Source organism: Puccinia triticina, chromosome 5A (assembly GCF_026914185.1).
Source record: "Puccinia triticina chromosome 5A, complete sequence".
In the NCBI taxonomy this organism is placed as follows: Eukaryota; Fungi; Basidiomycota; class Pucciniomycetes; order Pucciniales; family Pucciniaceae; genus Puccinia; species Puccinia triticina.
The window spans coordinates 5,666,283-5,691,390 of NC_070562.1; the positions used below are offsets into that span (position 1 = coordinate 5,666,283).

The following is a 25,108-nucleotide window of genomic DNA, read 5'->3' on the forward strand; positions in this document are numbered from 1 at the left end:
TTATGTTACAAAAATCCCGCTGGATAACGTAACGTAAGTAACTTCCCATTGTTGGCCTGATCCCTGAGACCATCATTAAGTCTCTTATAATTAGAGATGGCTCTGCCACCCCTGGGTACCCGCGGCTTTTTTGGGCCAAGTGGGACACCCACACCTGCAGAGTGGGTCAGAGAGGGTACCCGCCCCTCAAAATCCACCAGAAGGAATCCTTCTGTTCAAATAGGTTATACTCCCTTTCAAGAGAAGGATTTCTTCCGTTTTAAAAGGTTGTGTAAACTCTTTGACCGGAAGCAACCAAGTAACCCCTTTGACTGGAAGGAATCCTTCTGGCTGAGGAGGTTGAGTAAACTCTTGGACTATTCCTCCATTCAAAGAGGTTACTCGACCTCCTCGGCTAGAAAGATTCCTTCCATTCAAAGAGGCTACACAACCTCTTTGGCTGGAAATGGTTTTTGTTCAGCCAAAGCGGCTGTGTTACCTCTTTGACAGGAAAGGAATCCTTGCAGTCAAAGAGTTCAAAGAGGTTACATAACATCTTTGCATTCCTTCTGGTTGTGGCAGCCGCCACATGGCCAAACAAGGGTGGGTACCCACTAAGAATACCCAGGTACCCGCTGTATTTCTCCCAGAAAACCAGCATCTGCACACACTGGCAGGTACCCGCCAACCCTGGGCGGGTACCCGCAATGGGTTTGTTGGGGCTTTCTCTACTTGTAGTGAGTGTGCCTTTTTCCACCTCACAATCCAGAATCTCTAGCCCTCAAAGAGGGCTCCGCTGTTTGTTCTCAGTCTCCAATCCTTTTTTCTCAAAGCCTTGTCATTTCTCCTCATTGCTTTTTCAACATTTTTCATGAGCTGTAGCGCGGGCTCTGTAGCAAAGGCTCTCATGTGCATAGCTATCACTTACAGCCATGATGATGGACCACACACTCATGGTTTGAGAGGCTGGTGATCCAAGCTGCTTCATCATCCTGCAATCTACCATATTGGATCCAGAACCCAGAAACCCATCCCAACTCCCAATCTGAGAAACCTTGAATATCATGCGTAAAAATTCTATAAACCTTGAAAATCTCGCTCAGACCTCTCAATACCACCTCAATCTGAATTTTAGTGACCCACCCCCTGCCTCCAACCAAAATTGAACATCCCACCTCCTACTTCACTGAACCTTGGACATCCCAATTCTGACTCCAACCCCAACTCCACCTCCAAAAAGAAAGATGGATCTAGTTCCCCAACAACTTTCCAAAATGAGAAAGAACACCAAAAAAATAACCGACTGACAGGCATAGGCTAAGCTGGAAGGTGCAAAAACAGCCCTGGCTCGTATACCTTAAGCAAGAGGACCAAAGATTGGAGTGCATAACAATTTTGACAATAACCACATCAAGAAGGCAGAGAGTTGAGACGTGTAGCAACCAACTAGGACTTTAAATCAGGGGGATTCAAAGTTGGCCATACACAACTTGCATGCACTTTTGAAAGTTGGTTTTCAAGGCTTTTATTAGGGGGATTCAAAGTTGGCCATGCACAACTTGCATGCACTTTTGCAAGTTGGTGTTCAAGGCTTTTATTGAAAACCAAAGTTGAAAACAACATTCAAGAAGGCTGAGGGGGTGTGGTACAGTGTGGCTTGTATGCACTTTTTCAACTTGGTGTTCATGAATGAACTTGAACACTGACTTGCAAAAGCGCATGCAAGTCACATCTGGCCAACTTTGAAACCCCTTATTGAACAGTAAATTTAAAAAAAAAAAACTTTCATGAATGCTTAGGGGATGTAGTACAGTGTGGCTTGTATGCACTTTTTCAACTTGGTGTTCATGAATGAACTTGAACACCAACTTGCAAAATTGCATGCAAGTCGCATCTGGCCAACTTTGAAACCCCCTATTACCAACAGCCCTACCATGTTGAAAGACAGTCAAAGATCATCTTTTTGTTTTTTTACCTGACCAGATCCACTAGCAGCTGAACGGGAACAATGGTTATCAAGCTCCTCCACCCATTTGGTGAGGACAACCAGGCAGACCAGGAGCCTCCCATCACCTATGCAGACTACCAGACACAGTCCCAAGCCATTTAATTTGGGGCAGGATTTAGGCACGCCAAAGATTTACTAGATGTACACCAAAAAAGGTGTGAACCTCTGACCACTCCAATATTTTTGGAGTGGGAGGTGGTTCACTCCAAAACCAGATCTTTTTTGGAGTGCACATCCCTGCACTCCATGCTGGTTTGGAGTGAACAACCGGGCACTCCCTCTTTGGAAAGGGAGTGCACTCCAATTCACTCTTCTCCATGGCCAGCAGAGGCTGGCCATCACACAAAGGCACTTCCCTTGATGGCCGGTCTGCTCCGGCCATCAAGGTTAGTACATATTTACTGCCTCACATATACAAGCCTCTTGATGATCAGACCCGTCATCAAGATGACCGGGACCAAACGGTCATTGAGAAGACCAGGACCAAACAGTCATTGAGAAGACACAGCCCTCTTGATGAACGTTTGGTGGTCATTGAGAGGACACAATCCCCCCAAGGACCCAAATGGTCATTGAGAGGACTCAACCCTCTCAATGAAAGGTCAGACTGGTCATTGAGGGGACACAACCCTCTTGATGACCAGTTGGTCCCGGTAGTCATCAAGAGCATTGAGTCCTCTCAATGGGACACAGCCCTCTCAATGACTGGTCAGTCCTGGTCATCAAGAGGGTTGAGTCCCCTCGATGACCATTTGGTCCCGGTCATCTTGATGACCAGTCTGATCATCAAGAGGCTTGTATATGTGAGGCAGTAAATATGTACTAACCTTGATGGCCGGAGCAGACCGGCCATCAAGGGAAGTGCCTTTGTGTGATGGCCAGCCTCTGCTGGCCATGGAGAAGAGTGAATTGGAGTGCACTCCCTTTCCAAAGAGGGAGTGCCCGGTTGTTCACTCCAAACCAGCATGGAGTGCAGGGATGTGCACTCCAAAAAAGATCTGGTTTTGGAGTGAACCACCTCCCACTCCAAAAATATTGGAGTGGTCAGAGGTTCACACCTTTTTTGGTGTGCATCTAGTAAATCTTTGGCGTGCCTAAATCCTGCCCCTTTAATTTGATACAGATAAGCAAGCCAAGGTGTAGCATGCACTGAGAGAGTGATGAAGCAGACTACACCCACACTTTCATCAACCTTGCAACTTATTTGGGATAGGAGTTTCTGATGCTTGTCAGCCTCTACATCCAGAGTCTGAAGAAGGACAACTAAATAGCATTTTTCTTGTCCCATTCTGCCTTTGCCACTGTTTTGGAGGTCTCCAACTTTTCCCTGCAGATCAATCCGGAGTCAACACCTCAACCCCTGGCCAAGCAAGTTGCCAAGCCCAAATCCATGTACATCTTAGTGTTAAGTGGCCCACTTCCCAACTCCAAGCGGACCCAAATGCCGTTGGAGGGCCTCTTCTTCCAATACAGAGTGCAAGGCCACATTGTACAATAAGGCTCAACAAGAAAGGTAAAGGGAAGGGAGCCAACCACAATAGCGGAAATTGAAGATCAACTTCGCCAAATTGTTGACAGGATGGCGGCACTGAGTGGGGGAGGAAGGGCAGAGTGGTCAAAAAATGGAGATACCCTGGAATTAAGGTTGTGCTTTTCCTTAGGGCAGTGGAGTTATCTTGTAGTACTGGTGCTGGTCAATTTTTACATGAGAATGAACTTGATCCTTGGTGTTTCATTTCTTGTGCCATATCAACTCCCAGAGCCAAACCTAAGACCCCATTTTCCCCCACCCCCTTCCTCATTCATTCTGAATACACCTATGAATTCCCAAGTGAATCTTTTGCCTCTGCCACAGGGCTGCTTGACAGTGCCACCGACTCAAAGCAGAACATCTCTGTTTTTGACAGTTCCACATCCCAAGCGGTGTATGGGATTTACCTGACCCTGGAAAAATACCACCCAAATTTGATTTCAATAACCTTCCTTCCACCACTTTACCCAAAACACTAGCTGGCCAGCTTTTTTATCCCATAGATATTACTCCTCACCTCAACTGGAACCCTTATGCTGCCATTGTCAAGACTTGGGCCCGGTCCCTGAGCAAAGGAAGCGCAAGGAACTGAACCCTAACCAAGCAAGTGGGATTGGGGTGTCCGCACAAACCATAGGCACATGCATATGTGTGATGCTCCCAGGCAGCAGGATTAGGCTAACACTAAATCCTCCGCTCCACTTTAGCCATTTTGAAAAATGACAAAGCGCCAAAGCAATACAATTAAATTCAACCATCAACAAGGTTAGAGGATTGCTGGATTTTCATATCTAGGTCAAGCAGTGCTGACAGGAAATCATCATCCTTTATAGCACATTTGCTACCAACAACCGTGTATCCGCTGCGCTGCATATAGCGTAGCAAAGCGGTTAGCGCAGCGATTTTTTGTGTCGCTGCGCTACGCGCTACGGGCAGCGGGCAGATCGCTGCGCTACGCGCTTTTTGATTTTCCCGGAAAAAAAATCAAAAAATAGCGCGCTAAAGAAGCGATCACGTAGCGGTCAGCGCCGCTTTTCTCTATGCCATGTGGGATCCAAAAAAAAAAAAGGAAAAAGGGTTTAACATACATAAAAACATGTTTAGAACATAAAACTGTTCCGCTATCCGCTAATTTAGCGGGTAGCGTAGCGAATTTTTGCTTTCGCTGCGCTTTTGCTAATGGCCCTGGGAGGGTAGCGGACAATCGCTGCGCGTAGCGAGTAGCACAGCGGTGTTCTCGCTGCGCTATCGCTTTTTGGTCTGGTCACGCAGCGGTCAACCGCTGCGCTACGCTAAAAGGCCGCTTTTTTTAGCGTAGCGCAGCGGATACACCGTTGCTACCAACACCAACTTTGATCATATAGGTTCCAGCCTCAGTCATAGGATAAACAACTCTTCTGTAAGGATTTCACCCCTACTAAGACAGAACTAAAGCTGGAAGCACATATTTGTATTCATTTACATAGTAGACTCCTCTATATAAGCTTTTAGTACTTGTCTTCCTTTCTCTTCCTCAAGCTGGTCTTCCCCCTCTTCCTTTTTTCATTAGCCGATAGAGAATGTAAAAAGGTACCTGTTGCTAGGTACCCGGCACCGCCTGGTGGGTACCGCTGGCACCCTCCCCGCACCCGCCCAGCGGTGCCAGATGCCTGTTTTTTGGAAAAAAGCGGTGCGGTACCCGGGTACCGCCCCCAAGTACCGCTTATCCCCGGCCGGGGAGGCAGGTACTCCGGCACGCAGGCCACCTTTGGCCGGCCATTGAGGGGATCAATTACTCCTCTCAATGGACAGCAGGGAAGCATGTCCTCTTCTCAATGCCATCGAGAGGAGTTAACCATTCCCTTGATGGCATCCAGAGGGGGATGGACTCCCATTGATGCCATTGAGGGGAGTACAACCTCCCATTGATGCCATTGAGGGGAGTACAAACTCCCATTGATGCCATCGAGGGGAGTACAAACTCCCATTGATGCCATCAAGGGGAGTGCAAACTCCCATTGATGCCATCGAGGGCAGTACAGACTCCCATTGATGCCATCAAGGGGAGTACAAACTCCCATTGATGCCATCAAGGGGAGTACAAACTCCCATTGATGCCATCAAGGGGAGTAAAAACTCCCATTGATGCCATCAAGGGGAGTACAAACTCCCATTGATGCCATTGAGGGGATTACAAACTCCCCTTGATGGGATTGAGGTGTGTAATCCCCTTGATGTCATTGAGAGGAGCCCCCCCCCCCCCCCTCAAGTTCATTGAGAGGACACACTCCCCTCCATTCAGGGGAGTGTGTCCTGTCAATGACAAGGGGAGTGCACCATCCCCTAAAATACGAAGGGGAATATCTAGAGACCTCGATACCATCAAGGGGATTATATCTTCCTTGCAATGCCATAAAGGGGAGTGATTCCCCCCCTCAATGTCGTTGAGGGGGTGCAATCCTCTCAATGACCAGTCTCTGCCGGCCATCAAGGGCGTAGTAAGTCTTAATGCCCTCCCTTTGGGGCTTGGGAGTGAGTTTTGATAATGAAAAAAAAACCCGGCTGGTACCCGTGGTACCCGCCTAAAAGACCGCTGGCACCCGCCTGGTGGTGCCGGGTTCCCGTTTTTCTCAAAAAACGCGTGGGTACCAGCGTTGCAACTGGTACCCAGGTCCATTTTGACATTCTCCATCAGCTGATCTCAGAAATTTACATTCTTTTTATAGACTTCAGGCCTTTGGCCCTCCGTCCCTCTGTTCCTTCCAGTGAGGGTTCACAGAACCCTTACACCTTCTTCAAGTGGTAACTCCCTTGCTTGAGAAAACTAGAGATGCCAAAGCTGACTGTGTGAGAATTCCAGCTCAGGGGAGTGGCGCCGACCTCATAAAATGAGAAAGGTGCCAGGAACCAAACCAGCTGCGGAAATTGGTAAGCAAACGCAAACCACTTCCGCAGTCCAAACCAGCGTAGCGGGAGTTGTGAAACTTAACTCATCTTTTGATGTTACAGTTCCAGCGAACGTGAGCAACAAGATTAGGCTCAAGGAAAATCCTGGCCCACAATCACTCATTGAGAGAATCTCAGTTAGCGCCAAAGGTAAGCAACTGCAGAGAACTCAAGATAAGCTGATCAGATTGACACTAACGTGCTATCGCTTCTTTTATACAGAACTGTCAAGAGCAACCAGACCAATCAACCCAATGCCGCTCAAAGAGCAGGAGAAACTATTGGTAAGAGTATCAAGTCCTTAGCCAGGCAAAGCGGTAAAAGAAAGGCAGTGGCTGACACAACGGTGTTCCATAAACAGACAATGTTGCATTGCTTCTTAGCCGTTTTGCCAAAGCCACGTGAGGAAACCCTCAGGTCAAAAGACCGCCTTGAGTAAGAAGATGCTGCATCTTGAGAAAAGAGAAAAGAAAGGTTGGGAACTAATACCAAGATAATGTGTGTCTAGATAAGACCAAGTCAACCACTCAACTCAACATATCTTGCCATTTCCCATTCCTTTCTATATATTCTCTTTTATTAGTAGAGTGCAGCCTAGTCTCTGCTCTTAGGTAATTCACCCCTACTTCAAGATATCCTTCATTTCTATTCATCAGTCAATTGTAGTTACTAGAACAGAAAGTCTGATGAAGAAACAAAATCTTAGTTCTTTGGAGTTTTTCAAAAATCTTAGTTTTTTGGAGTTTTTCAGACTGCACGTCTAATGAAAATATAGAAAAAATTAGCTCTGCAAGTCTTGAAAATCAAATTGGCCAGTGTTAAGCACATAGCCAGTGGCCCATTTAATCATAAGCAAAAATCTTGAGCTTCCCAAATGGAAAGTCCCAGCCATGACTCTGACTTCAGTTGCCTCCAACAGACAATCTTGTCTTAATCACTCTCAAGTGATCTCAGCTGCACCACAGGCCCTTTTTCCTTTATCTATCTTCTCTCGAATATACCAGAGCTTGACTGGATCCTATCTTAGGTACGCTTGTTTTCTTATCTGTTATTTCTCAGTCTCTGAAAATGTCAGATCAACCTCTCTAACAAAAGAAATGAAATATATCAGTTTTGTGAAACTTTACAGGCATTTATACCACTATGGAGGTATCATCCCCAGCAGAGGAAAATAGGCCCAAGGGGAAAGCTAGGAAAAGTGACAAGGGAGTGTGTGTTGTAGACACATTAGTGCTCACACAATGTGAGCTTGATACAAAAAATCAGTCTGTAGAGCAGCTGGCAAGCGTCTTTAATTCTTAGAACAGTGCACCACGGAGATTAGCACAGTGTGGTGTTCAAATTGGTACAGGGCCTCAAGACTGTCCAAATCAACAAGTCATCAAGATCATCAACTTCAATATTCCGCCCCTCAATATTAGCCATTTCCAGCTCTTCAAGATCCTCAAGATTCATTCTCTAGATTTCCATCCCCATCCCTTTTTCTTTTCATTATTATTTAGTCCTCTTCCTGTTTCTTGGTCCTAACACATGTACTATGTGGGTTTATTATGATGTTTTATTTCTTCACTTTATCCTGTTTGGTTTCCTCTTTAAGCTTTGTTTATTCTTTTCTTCTGCTTGTTATTTTTTGGGTTTTGTTTTCTTTTCTTTCCTTGTGGTTTTGTTTTGTAGTTAGGGATGTGATGACATGTCCTGTGACATGTCACTCCCCAGAGTCCAAGTTTGAGTTTGAACTTGGAGGATGGGACGGCATGGGACTTGCTCTGATCCAGGAGAAATTCCATCACCCTTTTCTGATCCGCTGGCAGTATCCCCAGCACTATTCCTGATTCTTTATCCCTGATCCTGATCCATCATCATCATCTGATCCTCAACAAACCAACCACCGCCGACGGTATTCCATCCCCGTTGTCTCTCAAAAATCCCCCCCCCAACGCTATCACTTTTTGATCCACATCTCATTTGCCGGACCACCTTGAGGGAAGCCTCAACAGCACCCATCCCCTCAACGCTCTGCCTACCGCCTGGCACGGTAGGAGTTCCACAACGGCTAAGACATTTTGTCTACAGATGGCACTTGGGTACCCATGTGCAGGTACCCAGCACACGCAAGCAGGTACTTGGTATACCCGCGCAGCACACGCGCAATTTATGTAGCCTAGGAGCGCCGTGTACAGGAATCAGCAGGATGTTACATGGCTACTGTCAGCCTTAGAGTCAACGCAGTTGACCTAAAACTGCATTCTATCTCCATTTTATACCTAAATGTGTTTATATCTTTTTAACCTTAAGACTTAAGGTTGTTTTGACTTCAGATTCTGATGTCTCATGAAATTTTACCCCTAGTTACACCTTATCATTTCTTTGTAACTCTACTCCTTCCCTGAGTTCTTGTGTCAGCCTTAGAGTCAGCGCAGCTGACCTAAAAGTCTGCCTTTTCTACATCTCAAATTATGTGAGCACAATAGCTATAAGCAAAATGTTGCTCCAAAAGCTTCAAGTTCCTCCAATTGGGTCCTGTGACTCAATGAATTAGGTTTAATCTGAAGTGTGTAAGCTAGGGCTGGGCCCCGGGTGATACCCAAGGCCTGGAGGCCATCCCGCACTGGTGCCCTGCGGGTATACCCAAGGTTGGGTATCTAATTACCTACTCCCAGGCACTATCCGTCAGATATTGGGTACCTCCTGCGGGGACCAACTGTCCTACATACTGGTTCAGGCCGTAGTATCTTGTCAATGAAAAAAAGAGAAGGTACAATGCATGGCAATTTTGAAGGAAAACGGCTGTTCATGTAACACTTTGCTAACCCAGGACAAATGCTCAATTAAGCACAGAGCCTATGTGTGAGCTTTTATCTTGCAAACATCAGAAGATTTCCAGTTAGTTCATTGAGCAGCTGTCCTCTTGCTGTACATCCTCTCAATGACCCGTCTGCATTGGTCATCAAAAGGTTTGAATCCCCTTGATGACCACTCAGATCGGTCATCCAGCAGCTTGAGTCTAGTACTGGATGACAGGTTTGTACCAATCATCGGCAAAACTCACACCACTCCATGACCGGTAGAGTACATACAAAACGGTCATGGAGAGGCTTGAGTTGTGTTGAGACCTCTCAATGACCGGTCAGACAGGTCATCAAGAGGGTTATTGCCACTGTTGCATATTTGATTCAAATTTCTATCTTTTTTTTTTCTTTCAGCAACACTCTCTGTCTCTTGTAATGAAAAGTTGGTCTCCAACCTTCTCCCAGACTTCTCCCAAGTCATTTACCCGAGATATCCGCTTGGGTAAAAATCCCAAAAAAGAATTCCGCGCTCAAACCAACCGGGTTGGATAGTCGGGTATACCTGATTGGCCTCGGGTCTGGGCCCAGCCCTAGTGTAAAGTATTGGGTCCCGCGACTCAATGAGAGTTATGGCGCGCATGCGCAGTTGTGACGTGGCAGCGCTACCAGGCGTGCCAACCACATCCAATGTACAAGATGTGGTTGGCGCGCCTGGTAGCGCTGCCACGTCACAACTGCGCATGCGCGCCATAACTCTCATTGAGTCGCGGGACCCAATTGTAATTCATTGAGTCGTGGGACCCAATCGGTGAAGTTCACTGCCCCTAGGATCCATCCAACTCAAAACCTCGACCATCACAACTGACCATGGCCACCACCCCCACCACCAGCAGGAAGCGTTGCAAGCCTCCAGGATCACCACCTCAATCCTCAAGCCCTATAATTTCTTCCCAATCTCAAAACCATCCCCCCCAGAAACAACGATCAAGCAGAACTATAATTGTTGTTTCACTCAAAAAATGGCAAGATCAAGCCGGGAATCTTACGTCAATGGAAGCAAAAACAGAAGAAAAAGAGTTGGGAGAATGTGGAGTAGTATAAATTTAAATTTACTTTAGTGCTATGAAATGAAAAAGAGCTTGATCTGCAAAAAACCTTTGCTGGACCAGCGGGTACTACTACCTGCCCCTGAACCGGGTACCCACCAGCAGGTACTTGGTATACCCGCCCAGCACACGCCGGCGGGTGCCGGGTGCGAGTGCGGGTGTCAAGAATCTGCAAAATTTGAGGCAAGTACCCGCACCCGCAGTGGGTACCCGGGTGCAAGAGGCCATCTCTAATTTTTTCTGACCTCCTCCCACCACGCTGCAGTGGCAAAAGTCACATTAGTGGCCCAGAGTGCCAATTAACTGGTTTCATATTGTTATCATCAATACAAGAACATGTTCCAGAAGAAAACAAGCATCATGACTTTTTCACCACAGAGGAGGTACAACTTCCAGGTTGATCTAGTACCATGAGCCACCCCTCAAGCAAGCCTGATTATTCTGATGTTGATGGGGGAGAATCAGGCACTTTAAAACTTGATTGAGGAGGGGTGAGCTAGTGCAACAATTTGGAGAACCACATCCCCATGGGTGGTGCCAGTCTTCTTCATTGGAAGGAAAGTGATATCCCAACCAACTCCTTCCTTGCTTTGATCTTTGTAAGTCAAAAGTATCAAGCCAACCTTGTCTTTAGGACCCATCAGTATCAATACTGCTCCTCTTCCCCTCTTGTCATCCTAAAAAGCATGTTACCACATTGTGAAGTTTTTTGATGAGTAAGTTAAGAAAACTTCCCTGAATTGACTTGCTCTCCCATTATTCTTTTTGATCTAGCTACATCTTCTTCCAGGCCCGGCCATATCCTTGGAGGGATCCAAACCACACCTGCTTGCAGGCCCCTCCCTTTTTGTTTCCTTTTTTTTCTTGTTATCCTATTGAATAAATCACCATTCCCTCTTGCACCTATCTTCCATCACCTTGAGTTTCCAGAATAATTTAGTTTAGCATTACCAGGCTGAAAAACCTGACTTGGTTAGTATGTTGATTCAGAGATGGCTTGGTTTTTTTATTGGTGGCAACAAAACATGGTAAAACCATTACAATACATGTATCTTAACACTGTGCATTGTAATTGTACGCCAATACAAAAAATGCCAAAAAGGGCATACAGCATTTCTTGGAAAATGTGTACAAATGCAGTGATCAGAAAAGGAATTGGTGTCTCTAATAAAATTGCTGTATTGTGTTAAGCAATCAATATGCTGTGTTACAGTATTTCTTTTATTGGCTCATGGTATAATGCTCAATTGAAGACCAATACGTAAAAATGTAACAGCAATGCAAAAAAAATATGTTACTGCCATTACACAATAGGTGGAGTGTAATGGTCTCACTGTTGCAAAAGAAGAAGTGGCCCAGTCTGAGGTGTGGCCAGGAGTGATGTGTTGACTTGCTGCAGGCTTCTGGTGCTTTGTGGCAGCAATCAAGTTCTTCAACAAGGTAAAAATTCCATCAAATGGTGTCGGAGCATGAATTGGATGGTGGCACATAGAAAGTGGTCACGACCTACATTTGCAGATCAAATTGAGATGGGTCAGTTGAATGATGGGTTGTAAATAATGAGGGAACCTGTGCGCGGAGAGACTTACCGCTAGGATTGTTGGGGTTGAATTGCAAGCCGGGCTACCTATTCACAAACACTTCTGTCGTGGGTTTGTTTAGATGTGCCCGGATGTTTGCGAGTGGCGGAAAAGTCTGCGAGTGCACCTGCAGTATCTTTAATTGGTCTTCCGGGTTGCTAACTCTTTTTAAGTACATGTGGGTAACATGTTGGGAAGTGGACATGCCTTTAGTCTTGCATCCCGGGTCGGTTAGATCCGTTTGACTTCCGAAAAAGGATTCCCAATGATCATCCATCAGTCTATCCACGTCGCCAATTTCCAACTTTAACTTTTACGGGTGTCGCAGGCGCCTAAACATTTTGTTACCCATCACAATTCACCGCACCGAAGCCGCTTCGCGTCGTATCTGCTTGAAGATAACTACAAAAATTCATTGCACCCAAGCGGCTTTGCCTCCTTGGATATGGTTTATATCCGTCCTGCCGAATTGAACTTCGAGTAATCACTCACTATGTTGCACGGGTTAACCCGTTGAAACCCATCCTTCTTGGCATTGTCTTGCTGCTTGGTTTGCTTGTTTCTGGTCAGAAAATCAATACAGACCAGGACCCCTGTGTCATTACCTGGCAAATAACCTGGTTAGTGAATGTCAAACGCTATATGAAACTGACGTTTACCGGAAATCCTGTCGAGTGAAATTGGGCCGTCCAGTAATACGAGTGCGCTGCCTAGATTGCTGGGTAGACGGTGTGAAGATTAGGTTGACGAGAAACCCACAAATCAGACCCTGAAGTTACATACAATTGAGCGTTATCGCCACGGCCACCGCCTTATGTAACCATACAACATGCAACTGACCATCTTATGGTCTGCTTCCAGTTTGTCAAGACGCGCTGGGCGTCTAGCCAAGCAACATGTTCTCCTTGCGCTTTAATATGATAAGAAACGAATCCTTACGAAAAGCTAAGGAGGACATCGAATCACATCAGGAAAGGAGTTGTTTCATTTACTCGGATACATTAAGTCTTTTTTAGAAATAAAAACGCGCACCCTCTGAGCAAAGTAACCTGTCAGCCGCGACTGACGATGGCGCACCAACCAGGAGACTCGTGTTTGAACACATTGGGACCAAGGCTTTCGGGCTATGACGGGCATGAGGCGAAGCAACAGACTTCCGAGATTGTTATCAACACTTGTTCTCGTGCTTCGCAGTGCGCCGTGGTTGATCGCTGTGAAAGAAAGCAACGCATCACAAGTACTGCATAACCTCATCTAACGAAGCCATGCAGCAACGCTCACCTTGTTCGAAAACGGCGTGACTATCAAAGGTGACAAATGGCAGTCAGTAACTCTTACTGAATCACAAAACTTACATGCTGCTCCGCTACTCCGCGCAGTTCCGAAACGATACATTCCACGGAATAGATTTTTCGGGATGATGCTTTGAATGCAAGCAACGAGTGTGCCTTGAAAGCAATTTCGAGGATCGGCGATAGTAATATTTGTGATAGTGCCAGTTAGCAGGTGTCGATCGTTTGGCAGTTTAGTAATGGTTGAAGTCATTGACAAAAGATCTCGATGGTGTCAAAGAGACGAGAAAAAATGGTTTAGTGGTGTCAAAGAGAAGAGCAAAAGTGGTTTAGTCCCCAAGACCAACAAAATGATGTGGTTCTCGACAAGACCCTTGTAGCAATCGAGCTCGTCGTTTCGGCCACCGTGATCTGTTGTGACTTCGGTTTTTCAAAAGCGCGGCAATTGATCAGGAAATTCAATACCAGAGATGCTCAAAGTTCCAATGTTCTGACTGGATCAAACCAGAAAGAAAAAAAACGGACCACTCAGCCGTCTTGGATTCTTAAGGGTTCTGCTTTGTGGTTGAGTGCTTTCGAGCTCTGCGAGTAATCAGCTGGCATCTAAGTCTGGGGTAGCACTTGAATTGGTTAATATCTGCCTGGCAATCCAAAAAAGAAACAGAGAAACGCTGCTCCAGTGCTCAGCAGTTCGTCGGTTGGCCGCTTGCTCAGTAAATCCACAGGCTGCATATAGTGAAGCGTTCAGCTCATTCGTAGCGTTGCCACATGGCTAGACAATGGGAGATCAGAAAGCTCAAATATCATGGCCAGTAATCCGATCATTCATCAAATCTCTTGACAATTTTTCTCCTCCGCACCGTGCCATAATACCCGGCATTGCTGTCTCGCGTTTTCCTACACACTTGAAATACACCCGTCAGATAAGCTGGGGCTTTGATAACCTGTTTTCCATGACTCTTGGTTGGTCATTATAATATACACTCTTTGCAATCCTGCGAAAGGCACCGGTCCAAAGACTTCCTTCTTTTTTCACTGAGGTTTCCAGGATGGCTTGACATCAAAATACCATGTATAACTACTACTTCGGACCTTGCAATAAAATTTGTTCTTGAAATCTGACATTCTTTTTGCAACAAGATGTACTCAAATGGGCTTAAGGTCTTGAGTAGGTTGGGTGAGTAGTTAGCTGATCAAAGGAACTGGCCGCGGCAGCGCCTCCCATTTATTTTGCACACATATCCAATCTTCTCAACATCTACCCTCAAGTATACAAACAGCGGATTGTTCTTAACGTTATTTTTATGCACTTGCGGTCTAGGAGCTGAGTATGCCCAGTGAGCAGCTGCCCCCATCAAAGGAACTAGTCGCCGCCTTTGTTCTCATTCCTCTATTCTTACAGCCTTGATCAGGTCCAGTGAGATGATTAGGCTTGATAATGCATAAGTAAGGACTCCACCATTTGCCATCGCATTCGCACTCCCCTCTATATAAGAGATACAATTCTTCACTGAAGGTATCTATCAAACACCCAACACTCCAGACACATCCTATTATTAGCCAACGGCTATTAGATTACCACAACATCACCCTCCTGCCCCGACCATGCAGTCCCAACAAAAAATTGAAGTTTGTCTTGAGGTTGCCTTCGGTGTTTCTGATTCGTGTCCTTTGTGGTCTGCTCGACATCTTAATTCCTTCATAGGACAAGCCATACGCGAGCACGCTGTGGCGTACCATGAATTTTACCAAGCCGAGGAAGTTGGCATAGCCAATCTCCCACCTTTCTCCACCTACGACGAGCATCCAGAGGTCGTTCAACATCAGGCAGATGCCACTTCCCCGTTTGTGGGGTCTCCTGCCAATTATTCATACAGTGAGTCCACATGGTGTATTTGCCCTCTGTACTGTGACTAATATTTTGGTATCATTCATGTCCTCACAGCTCATACTGAAGCCGAGCAGCAGCATCCGGCTGATCCAAATTCTTTTTTTCGGATGGACCAATCGGGCTCCAATGGAGCTGAAGGCGGCCAGCCGCCCCAGCTCGCAGAGACAAATATCTGCCCTGGAGTCCAGCAATCGGCAGCAGAAGAAGTGATGACGACAGCGCCACAGGCGGCCCCGACGGCTGACGATCCCCTGTCATTTCTCGACCGGGTTTCTGGTATCTGCCGGTTCAAAGGCTGCGGTAAAGGTTTTGATACCCGCCGCCAGGACAACCTTACCAGACATGGTCGGACACACCTAGCGGAAAACCTACGGCCACCTAAAAGTGAGTCCCACCAGCCATTCGTTGATTCCTGTCCTTGTGAACTAATGGATCTCGATCTCTCATTTAACTTATATTTCCAGTTCCTTGCCCACATGAAAACTGCAACAAATATTTTGTCAACAAACAAGGCGTGTCGAGACATTGTGATGAAATTCATGGAAGCCCTTCCACACGCAATCCCGACGAACCCAAAGGACAATCGAGGAGCTCCAGGACCAATCGTGTGGCAGTGGTTGGGCCAAGGGGTAAGTGTTCAACTTCATGAACAACTCGAAGAATATTTCATCTTTTGCTGATTGCGGTTTCAATCCCAAATACACTTGATCACGTTATACTATGTTAGTTCTGTGTCCGGTAGCTGGGTGCAGGAAGGACTACCAGTCTAGAAACGCATACTATTACCGGCACCTAGAAGAAAAGCATCCGGAATATGTTCTACCTGAAGATTGACCAAAATTATCATTTTGTCATCCGGGCTGCTTTTCTGGTCACCATACCCCCTTGTCTATCTTCTCCCGTCCATCGGCTCTCTTCATCTGCCTACTCTCCGCGTATAAACCCCCAAGATTCGCTGTTCCCGATTCACCTTTCTTCAAGATCAGTTTTTTATTCCCATTTAATCTATGTTTATAAATTTCAGGCTGCAGAGGAACTTGTAAGTACTCCACCGGATTGACTTAGAGGACAGTAAAATCAAATGGACCAGTTGTTTCCCCAATTTTCCCAATATTTGAACGCGCCAATGGCATTACTCCTAATCATACCCTGTAAACTGCATGGAGGGTAATATCACTCGATGGCTCTTCCATGGCAGACTTTTCCCCTGTTTCCTGCTACAATGAGCGGCGTTGGCATGCGAGTCAACGAGGGACTCCAGAGGGCGAGATCGGCTTCTTGAAGTGGACCCCACGCGGGAGCGAGCACTGGTGGGTGTCACATGCTGCTGCGGTCCCCAGCCTTCTCCCGAGCTGTCACAGCTTCGCCCTTATCCTCTCCGCCAAGAAAATTGAAGGGCGACCGCCGGGAACCAACCACCAATCGCCGACAATGGCCGACTACTCTCCCCTCAGCCGATACTCAACAACAGAACAGTCCACTTCTCACCAACACACCCAGCCAGAGAACGAAGCGGAAAATTCAGGCAGAGAACCCCTAGCAATGGACCCGGGACTTAGGAGAAACCACCCACGACCAACGTACCATCTTCAACCACTTCCCCAAACCCTCAACACCAACAACAACGCCAATGAAACCACCAAAAACTACTATTACAACGCCCATCCAGACATCCACCTATTGCAACTCTTCCATCCACAACAGACCCTCCCCATCAGTTACGTCCACACCCCGGAAAACGCCCGCGCCGTCTAGCCAATTCTCGATTAGTCTCAACCCCACGCTTGCCACCACAGGCCTCATCCTTGGCAAAAAAATCCATCCCCGACCGGATCCGCGTCAACCTCCTCTCGCTCATCGTTGTATGGATACTCACCTCCACCCGGATATACAAGTGTGGTCTCTTTCATTCGGCAACTCGTCCTCACGCTTCTTTTCCACATACTTACATCGCTTTCTTATCCCACCTGGTGTATCCAGGCCGTTGTGGCTTGCATGCCCTTCCTCTTGGTTCCGCTCCAAGTCCCAGGTGCGTACCCCTACCTCGCCATAAGCAAGAAGACAAAGGAGGACTGACATTAGATATGTTTTAGAGTGGCTTTTGCTAGCCCTGCTGTGTTGTAACCTGCTGAATGGCTATTAGACGCTGGTGACGCACGTGGATTTGCCACTGACGCCGCAACAGGACGCTGGTGACGCACGTGGATTTGCCACTGACGCCGCAACAGAAACGCGCCGGCGCCATGCAAGTCCTGCACAAGGACCCTTTCTCCGTTTCCCTTGTCAGTCCTTTCTCCCTCTCTCTCTCTCTCTCTCTCATGTCCGGTTTCCTGATCCGTGTGTTTTTGTGTAGGGACATGGCGACGATCCGGGTCGGAGATCTGCCCATTTGCCGCTGCTAAGCTCGTCGCTGCGCTTGTTGCCCTTGTCGGGTTTGACCCGCAGGGCGGCATACAAACACGAGGTCCTCAGCCGCAACCCGACCATTAACCCGCTCTCCTGCTCCACCCTGCACCTCTTCAAGCGCTCCGTCATCTCACCCTCCTCCTCCGTCTCCACCAACCCCCACTCAAACACACTCGCCTCCTCGTTCAACTCTCTTTCAAGGACTCCTACGCTCCTGCTTCGTCCGGGTTCAGAAACGTCTCTGATCAACTCAATCTCCAGAAACTCCTCGACGAAAACTTGTTCTCCTCTTCTACCAATTCGACTCATACTCCTTCCCCTTCTTGAACTTTGTTTGTGTAGAGGGATGAATGGAATGGTGGTACATCCACCGTGGCTGACTGAAGATAAAAGCCAGACCACCCACCACACTGTCCATCCTCCTCAGCTTCCTTTTGCTAGATTAATGTACAGTGGGTCATCTGGTGTTTTTGACATTACATTTTTCAATGCAGAAGCTCAGGCCACAGACTTCAAGTCATGAGATTGGTTACATGTGTGGAAAAGAAGTTCCCAAGAATGATTATGACATAAATAGATAAATGGGCTTAATAAACTTACCTGGTTTTTCTGCACCTGTACCTGATTTTTGCATACCCTTTGCTGTGTATGTACCCGTTTTTTTTTTCTACTCATTTCTATGCGGCGCAAATAATATCAAAATTCATCTAAAATAATGAACATAATTATCATGCACTCAGAACTTCAAAAAAACTCATTTTTAATTACGGACTTCCTTTGCGTACTGTGGAATGCTCTTTGTGGACTGCAAACACTTTGCGCACTGCATGTGAAGGACACAAATTTTTTCAATTTTTATTTGACCAATCAATAGGCAAGCTTATGATTGTCATCTGTGAATTTATGTGGAGTTTTTTGAAGCTTCCTTGTATGTTTAAAAACCCCACAAAGAAAAAAAAAAACAGGTACAGTCATTTGGGGACCTGGAATCCACATTCCCACAGGCAAAAAAAATCCAAATAATTTAGTGAATCATGATAAATATGTATTTAAACTTTTTAGAACTTTTTGGCCACTCTGCACAAGAATCCAAGTTTATTAAAGCCTCTGTATCACAAAACAAAACTTCAAGGGTTTTGTTGAAACTTGACACTTCCTCAAAGTCTGCGCTGTCTCTCGCAATGAACCGTGCGCACCGCAAGCGGCGGGTCTGCGCTGCTCAATGTCAGTCAAAACCTAACTGATTGTATTGGTCTCAGCATCTCAGCCCGGTCTCACATCTCAACTCTCAACACACCTCTCGTCTTCCTGTCCAATCAAAATTCAGTCTCAAGATCTCTGATCCCAAAGCTGCTTCCACCAATCTCAAGATTCAATCTATGGCGATCAACTCCTCAAGTTATTCAACTTGGTGAGAAATGCACTCGAAGCATTTCCACTCTCTCTTCAATCCTCATTGGCTCTCTTTGCTAACTCTCTTTATTCTATTCAGCTCCCTTCTTTCCCTTTCTAAATCCACTGCCTTACTCCATCCATTACTCTGACTTTGTCCTCCATTGGTCTGTTCTCTCTACTCCATCTATCAAGTATCCATTATTAACTAACCTCTTTTATTCTCTTAGTCTTTTTCTTCCTGCTTGTCCTGATTGCGTCCGGTTGTCCATCTTCAACATATATCTTATCAACTCAGGGTTTGTTCTCCATTTTTTCTCATTTCTTATTGTCTTCTGTATTCTCATGCTCTTGTTTTAGTTTCTGGTCTTTGGCTCTTTGAAATACAGTCAACAGTCCTTTAGGTTTCCACTACAAATCTCCAAAAATAATATCCCTTTTTTATCCCCGCCGTAGCCTGCCATAGCACCTGGCTTCCCACTCAAGAAGTACATAGATAGATTTTCACTGGTTTTGCTGGCTTCTAATTTCTATAGAAAGCTTCAATCAACACTTGATTTTTTTTCATCTTGATTGGAGTCACCTGCTTCTGAACATTGCACTAGCGGAATTTGTGCTATTACTTCCTGATTTTCCTCAGCAAATCATTGAGGCCCTGATCAAGTGTGAATATGGCCATTTTTCCCAACAACTCAGTACTTTTGAATCTCTGCCAAAGAGGCCAGTTTTCAAGACTTTGCCAAGCAAAGAGGTTACCCCCCACGCCATACTGGTGATATTGAATTTTTGTGGCACTGGCTGCAGTGTACATGGGCCGCAGAAGGCCTCAGATGATACGTATGCACTTTGAGGAGGCCATTAAGCTCATACATGTCTATCCATTCTGTGGATGATTGAGGCCTGCAAGTATCAAGCCCGCTAGTTGGGTACATACCATCCTTGCATAAAAGTGGGATGCGCGCACTGCACCTATCATTTTTGCCCAAAGGTGCGCGCCCGGTGCGCGGGTGCGAGGAGCCCGCACATTGGCGCACACCTAACGGTGGCGCCATCAACCCTACCATAGAGGCTTGCCGACATGTTGCAGGCATTTGTAGGGCTGGGACCCTCTGAACTTATTCAGTCCCTGCCTTCTGAGTTGGCAGGCAGGCGCCCCTCTCCAAAGGAGGGACTTGGGAGTAAGCGCTGGATTTTGGTGTGAGCGCTGAGGACAATTGTACATTTGTATATGTGCGGTATGTACATGAGAGCTGTGTAGATATGCCAAAGTGCATATTATCAATCTTTTTCTGAAACAATTCTGAGGTAACATCACCAGGTTTTTGTTACTGTACAGTAAGGAGACAGCATAATTTTAGTTTACAGGAGTGAAAAAAAGAGGGTTTGAGTTTTGGAAAAGAGCCCATTGTGTTTTTCAAAAGAATTTCTGGCACTTCTCTGGGGGGATGGATAGATGATGGAAGGTTGGTTGGTTGCACAAGAAGCCAGGCTATCAGGCCGTGCTGCTTGTGACCCAATATGTTGAATTAGAAATGTGTAATACTTAGTTTACTAAAAATTGGGTGCTAGCCAAGCCCAAGGCCTGTCAGCTCTCACGCCAGAATTTGCTGCTTGGGGGCAAGCCTCTCTGAGAGACAGAGACCCTGTGGTGCTCTTCTCCAGAGAGGCTGTGTTAATATTGGGGGCCTTGGGAAGCCACAGGGTACCCGGCCACTTGGACCTACAAGCCAGCACCAACTCCATATGTATTTGGTACCACAAAGCCCTGTCCCACAGGGTATGCCTTGTGGTCCCCTGGGCGACTGAGCCAGAGAAGGCACCCCCAAAATAACAAAGTCCTTGATCTACTGCGGGCATTTGTTTTGCAAATCAAGCCTTTGACACCCCTTGCCAGCAGGGACTTGCGCACTATTGCCCCTTTTTGTTGAGCAAGTATTTTCAATTTTGGTGGGAGTATATTCAAACCTCTATAACTCCTTGCCACAACAACTTTTTAATAAAATAGCTGAGTTTGAAGGCTAGCATATCAGAATTCTGGAAATTTCACAAAACTCCTTCCACTCCAGAAAAAACCCTTAAAAACTCTAAAACATTAGATTTTGCATTGAATGGGTCTGTGCAATGTCTGAAGGCTAGACTAACAGGGGGTTTCAAACATGGTGCAGGTCCCAGTTCAGGAAACCCAATCCAGGAAAACAAAGTTCCTGCTCAAAGAATTTTTAAATTATTTCTGCATTTCTTTTGGGTGAAATTGGGTTCAGGTATGCAGGGTGTGTTGCAGTTGCACCAATTTCCTGAATTTGGGGTTCCTGAAACAGGACCCGCACCATGTTTGAAACCCCCTAATATTCAGTTTGCTATGATTTTGGCTATCAAAATATCCAAGATGATAGTTTGCCAATGCTTGAAAAGATTGAGGTTCTATGTGACTCACAACCAAACTTAATGGGTCTGCCTTTTTGCACACCAAAAAATTTCCCCGTGCACACCAAAACAGGTGTGCACTCCAAGGTTTTTTGGAGTGCTCAGGTGTGCACTCCAGCATTTCTTGTTGTGAAAATAGTTCTCTCCAAGTGGTTTTTGTAGTGAACTATTCTCACTCCAGGAAATACTGGGGTGCACAGAATTGCACTCCAAAAAACCTTGGAGTGCACCCTGTTGTACACTACAGCTCCAGTTGTAGAGCGGTGCCAACATTGTTTTTGCCCCGGTGTTGGGTTATGGTCAGGCCAACCGAACGCAATGTCGTACATGCCAAAGGTTCAGCCTGACCTTTCCGACCAGGTTAAATTGATGCCAAAGCACCTTTCCGGACAGGGGGGGAGGGGGGGGGGGTCAGTCTGACCATGCCAATGCCTTGGTCCAGGGTGTGTGATCTTGGTTGGATACTTAAAGGGCTGGGTGGGAAGCTGTTTGTTGCCCCAGGGGATCCAGTTTTTTCCACCCCCTCTCTCCCTGAAGGCCCCCTATTTCATTTGAGTAGGCCCCTTCATCTTGATTTCAAAAAACAAAAAATCCAAGCCCAAACAAAACTTTAAACTCACACAAAACAAAAAAACTTCAACATTGAACTCACACAACACAAAAACATTTGAACGCAATCAAAACACACAAAAAAAAATCACACAAAAACAATAATTTATACAGGACCCCGGAAAGCCCCGACCAAGCTGCCTCATGTAAAATTTGCTAATTCTGGGTTTTGGATACGTGGGGAAATTGGGGTTTTCCCAATTGGACCCGGGTTAGATACGTAGTACATGAGGAGGAGTTTATGGGAGAAAGGCCCACCAGGGCAAAAATGGACAAAAAAAGCCTTCTTTGGTTGGGAATTGAACCCAAGACCTAACTATTTGTTTTTTTTTTTCAGGCAAACCCCAAAAGATACCAAATACATTAGGAACAATCAAGTTGGATACATATCCTGTGATTTACATCAGGTGCATTTTGCAAAAAAAATGTCCCCCGGATACATGCTGCATGAGGCGGCTTGGTAGGGGCTCTCTGGGGTCCTATTCAAACTCAAACAAACCATAAACTCTGCACTGAAAAAAAAAAACTTCTTTTCAAACTTCAAGAACACAAACTTCAAAATTTTAATTTCTTCTGCCTGCAGTTTCAATGAAATGCAGCATGAAACCATGAAGTCAGTTTCTGTGAAACTGTGGTTGTAATAAACTTGGATTTGTTTTTCAGTTCTGGTCTTATTTTCTTAAGCAATCAATCTCAGGTTCTTTAGGAACAAGGACACAGAGGGTTTGCTGGATAGCTTTTTGAACACAGTTCAGACCACACAGAGAGAGAACCAAGATGAGCATACGAACAGATAGATCAAATTTGATTCAAAATGACAGAAATATGGAAACAGGAAGATGAGATCCCCGACTCAGCTGCGTTGCTCCCCCGGGGGTCATCGGGCATTCTACTACATAACCAGGCAGGACCCGGCAGGAGGGAGTGCACCTCCACAGGACACGATGGCGCTCAACTGCTCGATGATCACGCCGACGAACGAGCCAGTACGACTACCAGGTACTTATCTCCATCCTCATACACCAGGGAAACACCACTGACTTCTCCAACAAAACCAGGGGAAAAGATCTTCATCAGCGTCAAGGCGGTCACCATCCATCTCAATCCCACGACGCCCGGCGCAGGCACGACCAGCGAAACACCCCTCTCGCCCACCTCAGCCATCCCGGTATCAGCGGAGGACCCGAAACAGAAGGGGAAGCTGTCGCTGAGCGGGATCCTGTCTGCGATCGCCCTCAGCCCGCCCGATGACGGCTCGGCACACGGCACGGTCTACGTGACCAACCAGCGCATCCTGTTCATAGCCGACGACGCCGCCAGCCAGCCCGATCCCCCTCCTCATCCTTCTCCGCCTCCCGCTCACCCAAACCAGCCAGACCACCAGCATCCCTCGCGTCTTCTGCCCAAGATCAACACGCTCACCGTCCCGCTCAGGAACTCCTTCGACGGCCGCTTCGTCCAGCCATGGCTCTCCGCCAACTACCATCTCTCCACCTTCGTCCCCGTCCCCAACGGCAACCTCCCCCCTCCCCCCTCAACCGCCACCGCCCCTCACGCCGCGCTCGACTCCTTCACCCTCAAAATCATCTTCAACGAGGGCCACGGATTCGAGTTCACTGAGGCCTTGGAAGAGGTCAAAAGGATCATGTTCCAGAGCGACAGCCAACGGCCCGCCGAACTCGAAGAACTGCGTACGTCCTCACCACTCCCCCTCACCAGAGAGAGAGAAGGAAGCTGAGATGATATCTACACAGCCACATATTCGCCCCCGATGAGTCTCTCCGTCCCATTAGCCGGCGAAGGCGGGCCGAGCAGCAGTCTTCAGCCGGGGGACAGTTCGGCGATGACGGGGACAGAAGCAGCCGATGCGCTGCCGCCGCCGATCGACGACTTTGGGCCGGGGGCGAGGAGAGACACGCTCCCGGAGGCCGACCTCATGCTCGCCGCCTCCATCGCCTCTCACCAGGAACACCACGAACAGATGCCCATCACGCATCTCCCGCCCAATCCTGAGATCACCGATCTTGCCCCCCCTGACCTCCCCGTCGTCCCTCCTCCTCCAAGCGACGCCCCCCCTGGATACGAACCCTGAAAACCCCCGCTTCTCTTTCCTTGGCTCGACCATTCCCGAGCTTGGTTTTTTGCATCCATTCGTACCTGCTTCTCGCCCCCTTATTCTCTCTCGCCCTTCTTTCCTCCCCGCACTCTTCCGCACTTCTCATTGACATCAGCGTCGGTTCCTGATCGCGAAGGCAACAATCAAACTCACTGCAAACACTTCTCCCAAAACCGCTTGCATGCGACCACCGTCTCATCGTGTCCTGATGACCAAGAGGATCCTTGGACACGTTTCTTCACTTTTCCATCACCTGCTTCCGCCCATCTACCCCTCCTCCTCCGCTGCGAAATCCCCACTCCCGTTATCTATTTCATACAACTTTGTTTTTCTGGTATTGTGTCTGAACAGTCTATGTATAACGTGTGTCCTGGTCTGAACCGGTTTGTCTGGTGCCCGCAATGCCATGAGGGCCCGCCCTGATGCTGTTGAGTCCGGAGCCCGGCGGAATAAAGTTGGTGGCAGCGCCTGCCCTATCATCCAGAAGGTCGATTAGCTTAGTCGGTAGAGCGTGGTACTAATACATCAGCAGCAGTCGTGTTCGCCATGTGAGATGCCAAGGTCATGGGTTCGATCCCCATATTGACCATCTTTTTTCGGATGCAATTGTCGGTGACAGCTTGAGCTCAGGATTGCACTTTTTGGTCTTCTGGGAGAGAGGGACAGTCCCACTGACCGAACTTAACACAAGTCCCTCCCTGTGCTTGCGGGGCGCGAGCACCCTCCCGCTTGCGGGAGGGACTTGTGCCTAATGTCAAACATTTGGCTTGAGGCTGCCCAGCCAAATGTTGAAAAATGCCTTCTAACCCAAATATCACCGTATACCCCCCTGATTTATTCACAGCCTCCGGTATAATTAGAATCCTCTTTCATTTCTACATAATCTCAGCGGTCCAAAACAACACCTACCGCCTTCCCCTAATAAAAAGATTAATGTAAAAATTCCACCTGAGAGCCTATCCGGCCTGATGTAGACCGGATCACCCATCCGGCCTAAACACATGAAGATAAGGTTAGACATCAGATGTCAATACCCTTTTATGTGTATCACTGCCGCAAG

The 25,108-nt window shown here is 47.0% G+C and overlaps 4 protein-coding genes across 4 annotated transcripts; 3 read left to right on the forward strand and 1 right to left on the reverse strand.

Annotated features, from left to right (window-relative positions):
- Window positions 1-13,042: 13,042 nt before the first annotated feature.
- On the reverse strand, window positions 13,043-13,463 carry PtA15_5A673 (uncharacterized protein; the record flags this gene model as incomplete). Its single annotated transcript, XM_053169459.1, has 2 exons — window positions 13,043-13,129; window positions 13,200-13,463. 2 exons carry the CDS (start codon window positions 13,461-13,463, stop codon window positions 13,043-13,045), a joined length of 351 nt encoding a protein of 116 aa, XP_053020654.1.
- Window positions 13,464-14,815: 1,352 nt separating this feature from the next.
- On the forward strand, window positions 14,816-15,935 carry PtA15_5A674 (uncharacterized protein; the record flags this gene model as incomplete). Its single annotated transcript, XM_053169460.1, has 4 exons — window positions 14,816-15,086; window positions 15,156-15,485; window positions 15,566-15,730; window positions 15,829-15,935. The coding sequence occupies 4 exons, from the start codon at window positions 14,816-14,818 to the stop codon at window positions 15,933-15,935; spliced, it is 873 nt and encodes a 290-aa protein (XP_053020655.1).
- A 1,409-nt stretch (window positions 15,936-17,344) lies between these two features.
- On the forward strand, window positions 17,345-17,834 carry PtA15_5A675 (uncharacterized protein; the record flags this gene model as incomplete). Its single annotated transcript, XM_053169461.1, has 3 exons — window positions 17,345-17,383; window positions 17,455-17,631; window positions 17,709-17,834. The coding sequence occupies 3 exons, from the start codon at window positions 17,345-17,347 to the stop codon at window positions 17,832-17,834; spliced, it is 342 nt and encodes a 113-aa protein (XP_053020656.1).
- A 5,042-nt stretch (window positions 17,835-22,876) lies between these two features.
- Window positions 22,877-24,024, forward strand: PtA15_5A676 (uncharacterized protein; the record flags this gene model as incomplete). Its single annotated transcript, XM_053169462.1, has 3 exons — window positions 22,877-22,931; window positions 22,991-23,623; window positions 23,687-24,024. 3 exons carry the CDS (start codon window positions 22,877-22,879, stop codon window positions 24,022-24,024), a joined length of 1,026 nt encoding a protein of 341 aa, XP_053020657.1.
- Window positions 24,025-25,108: the final 1,084 nt, after the last annotated feature.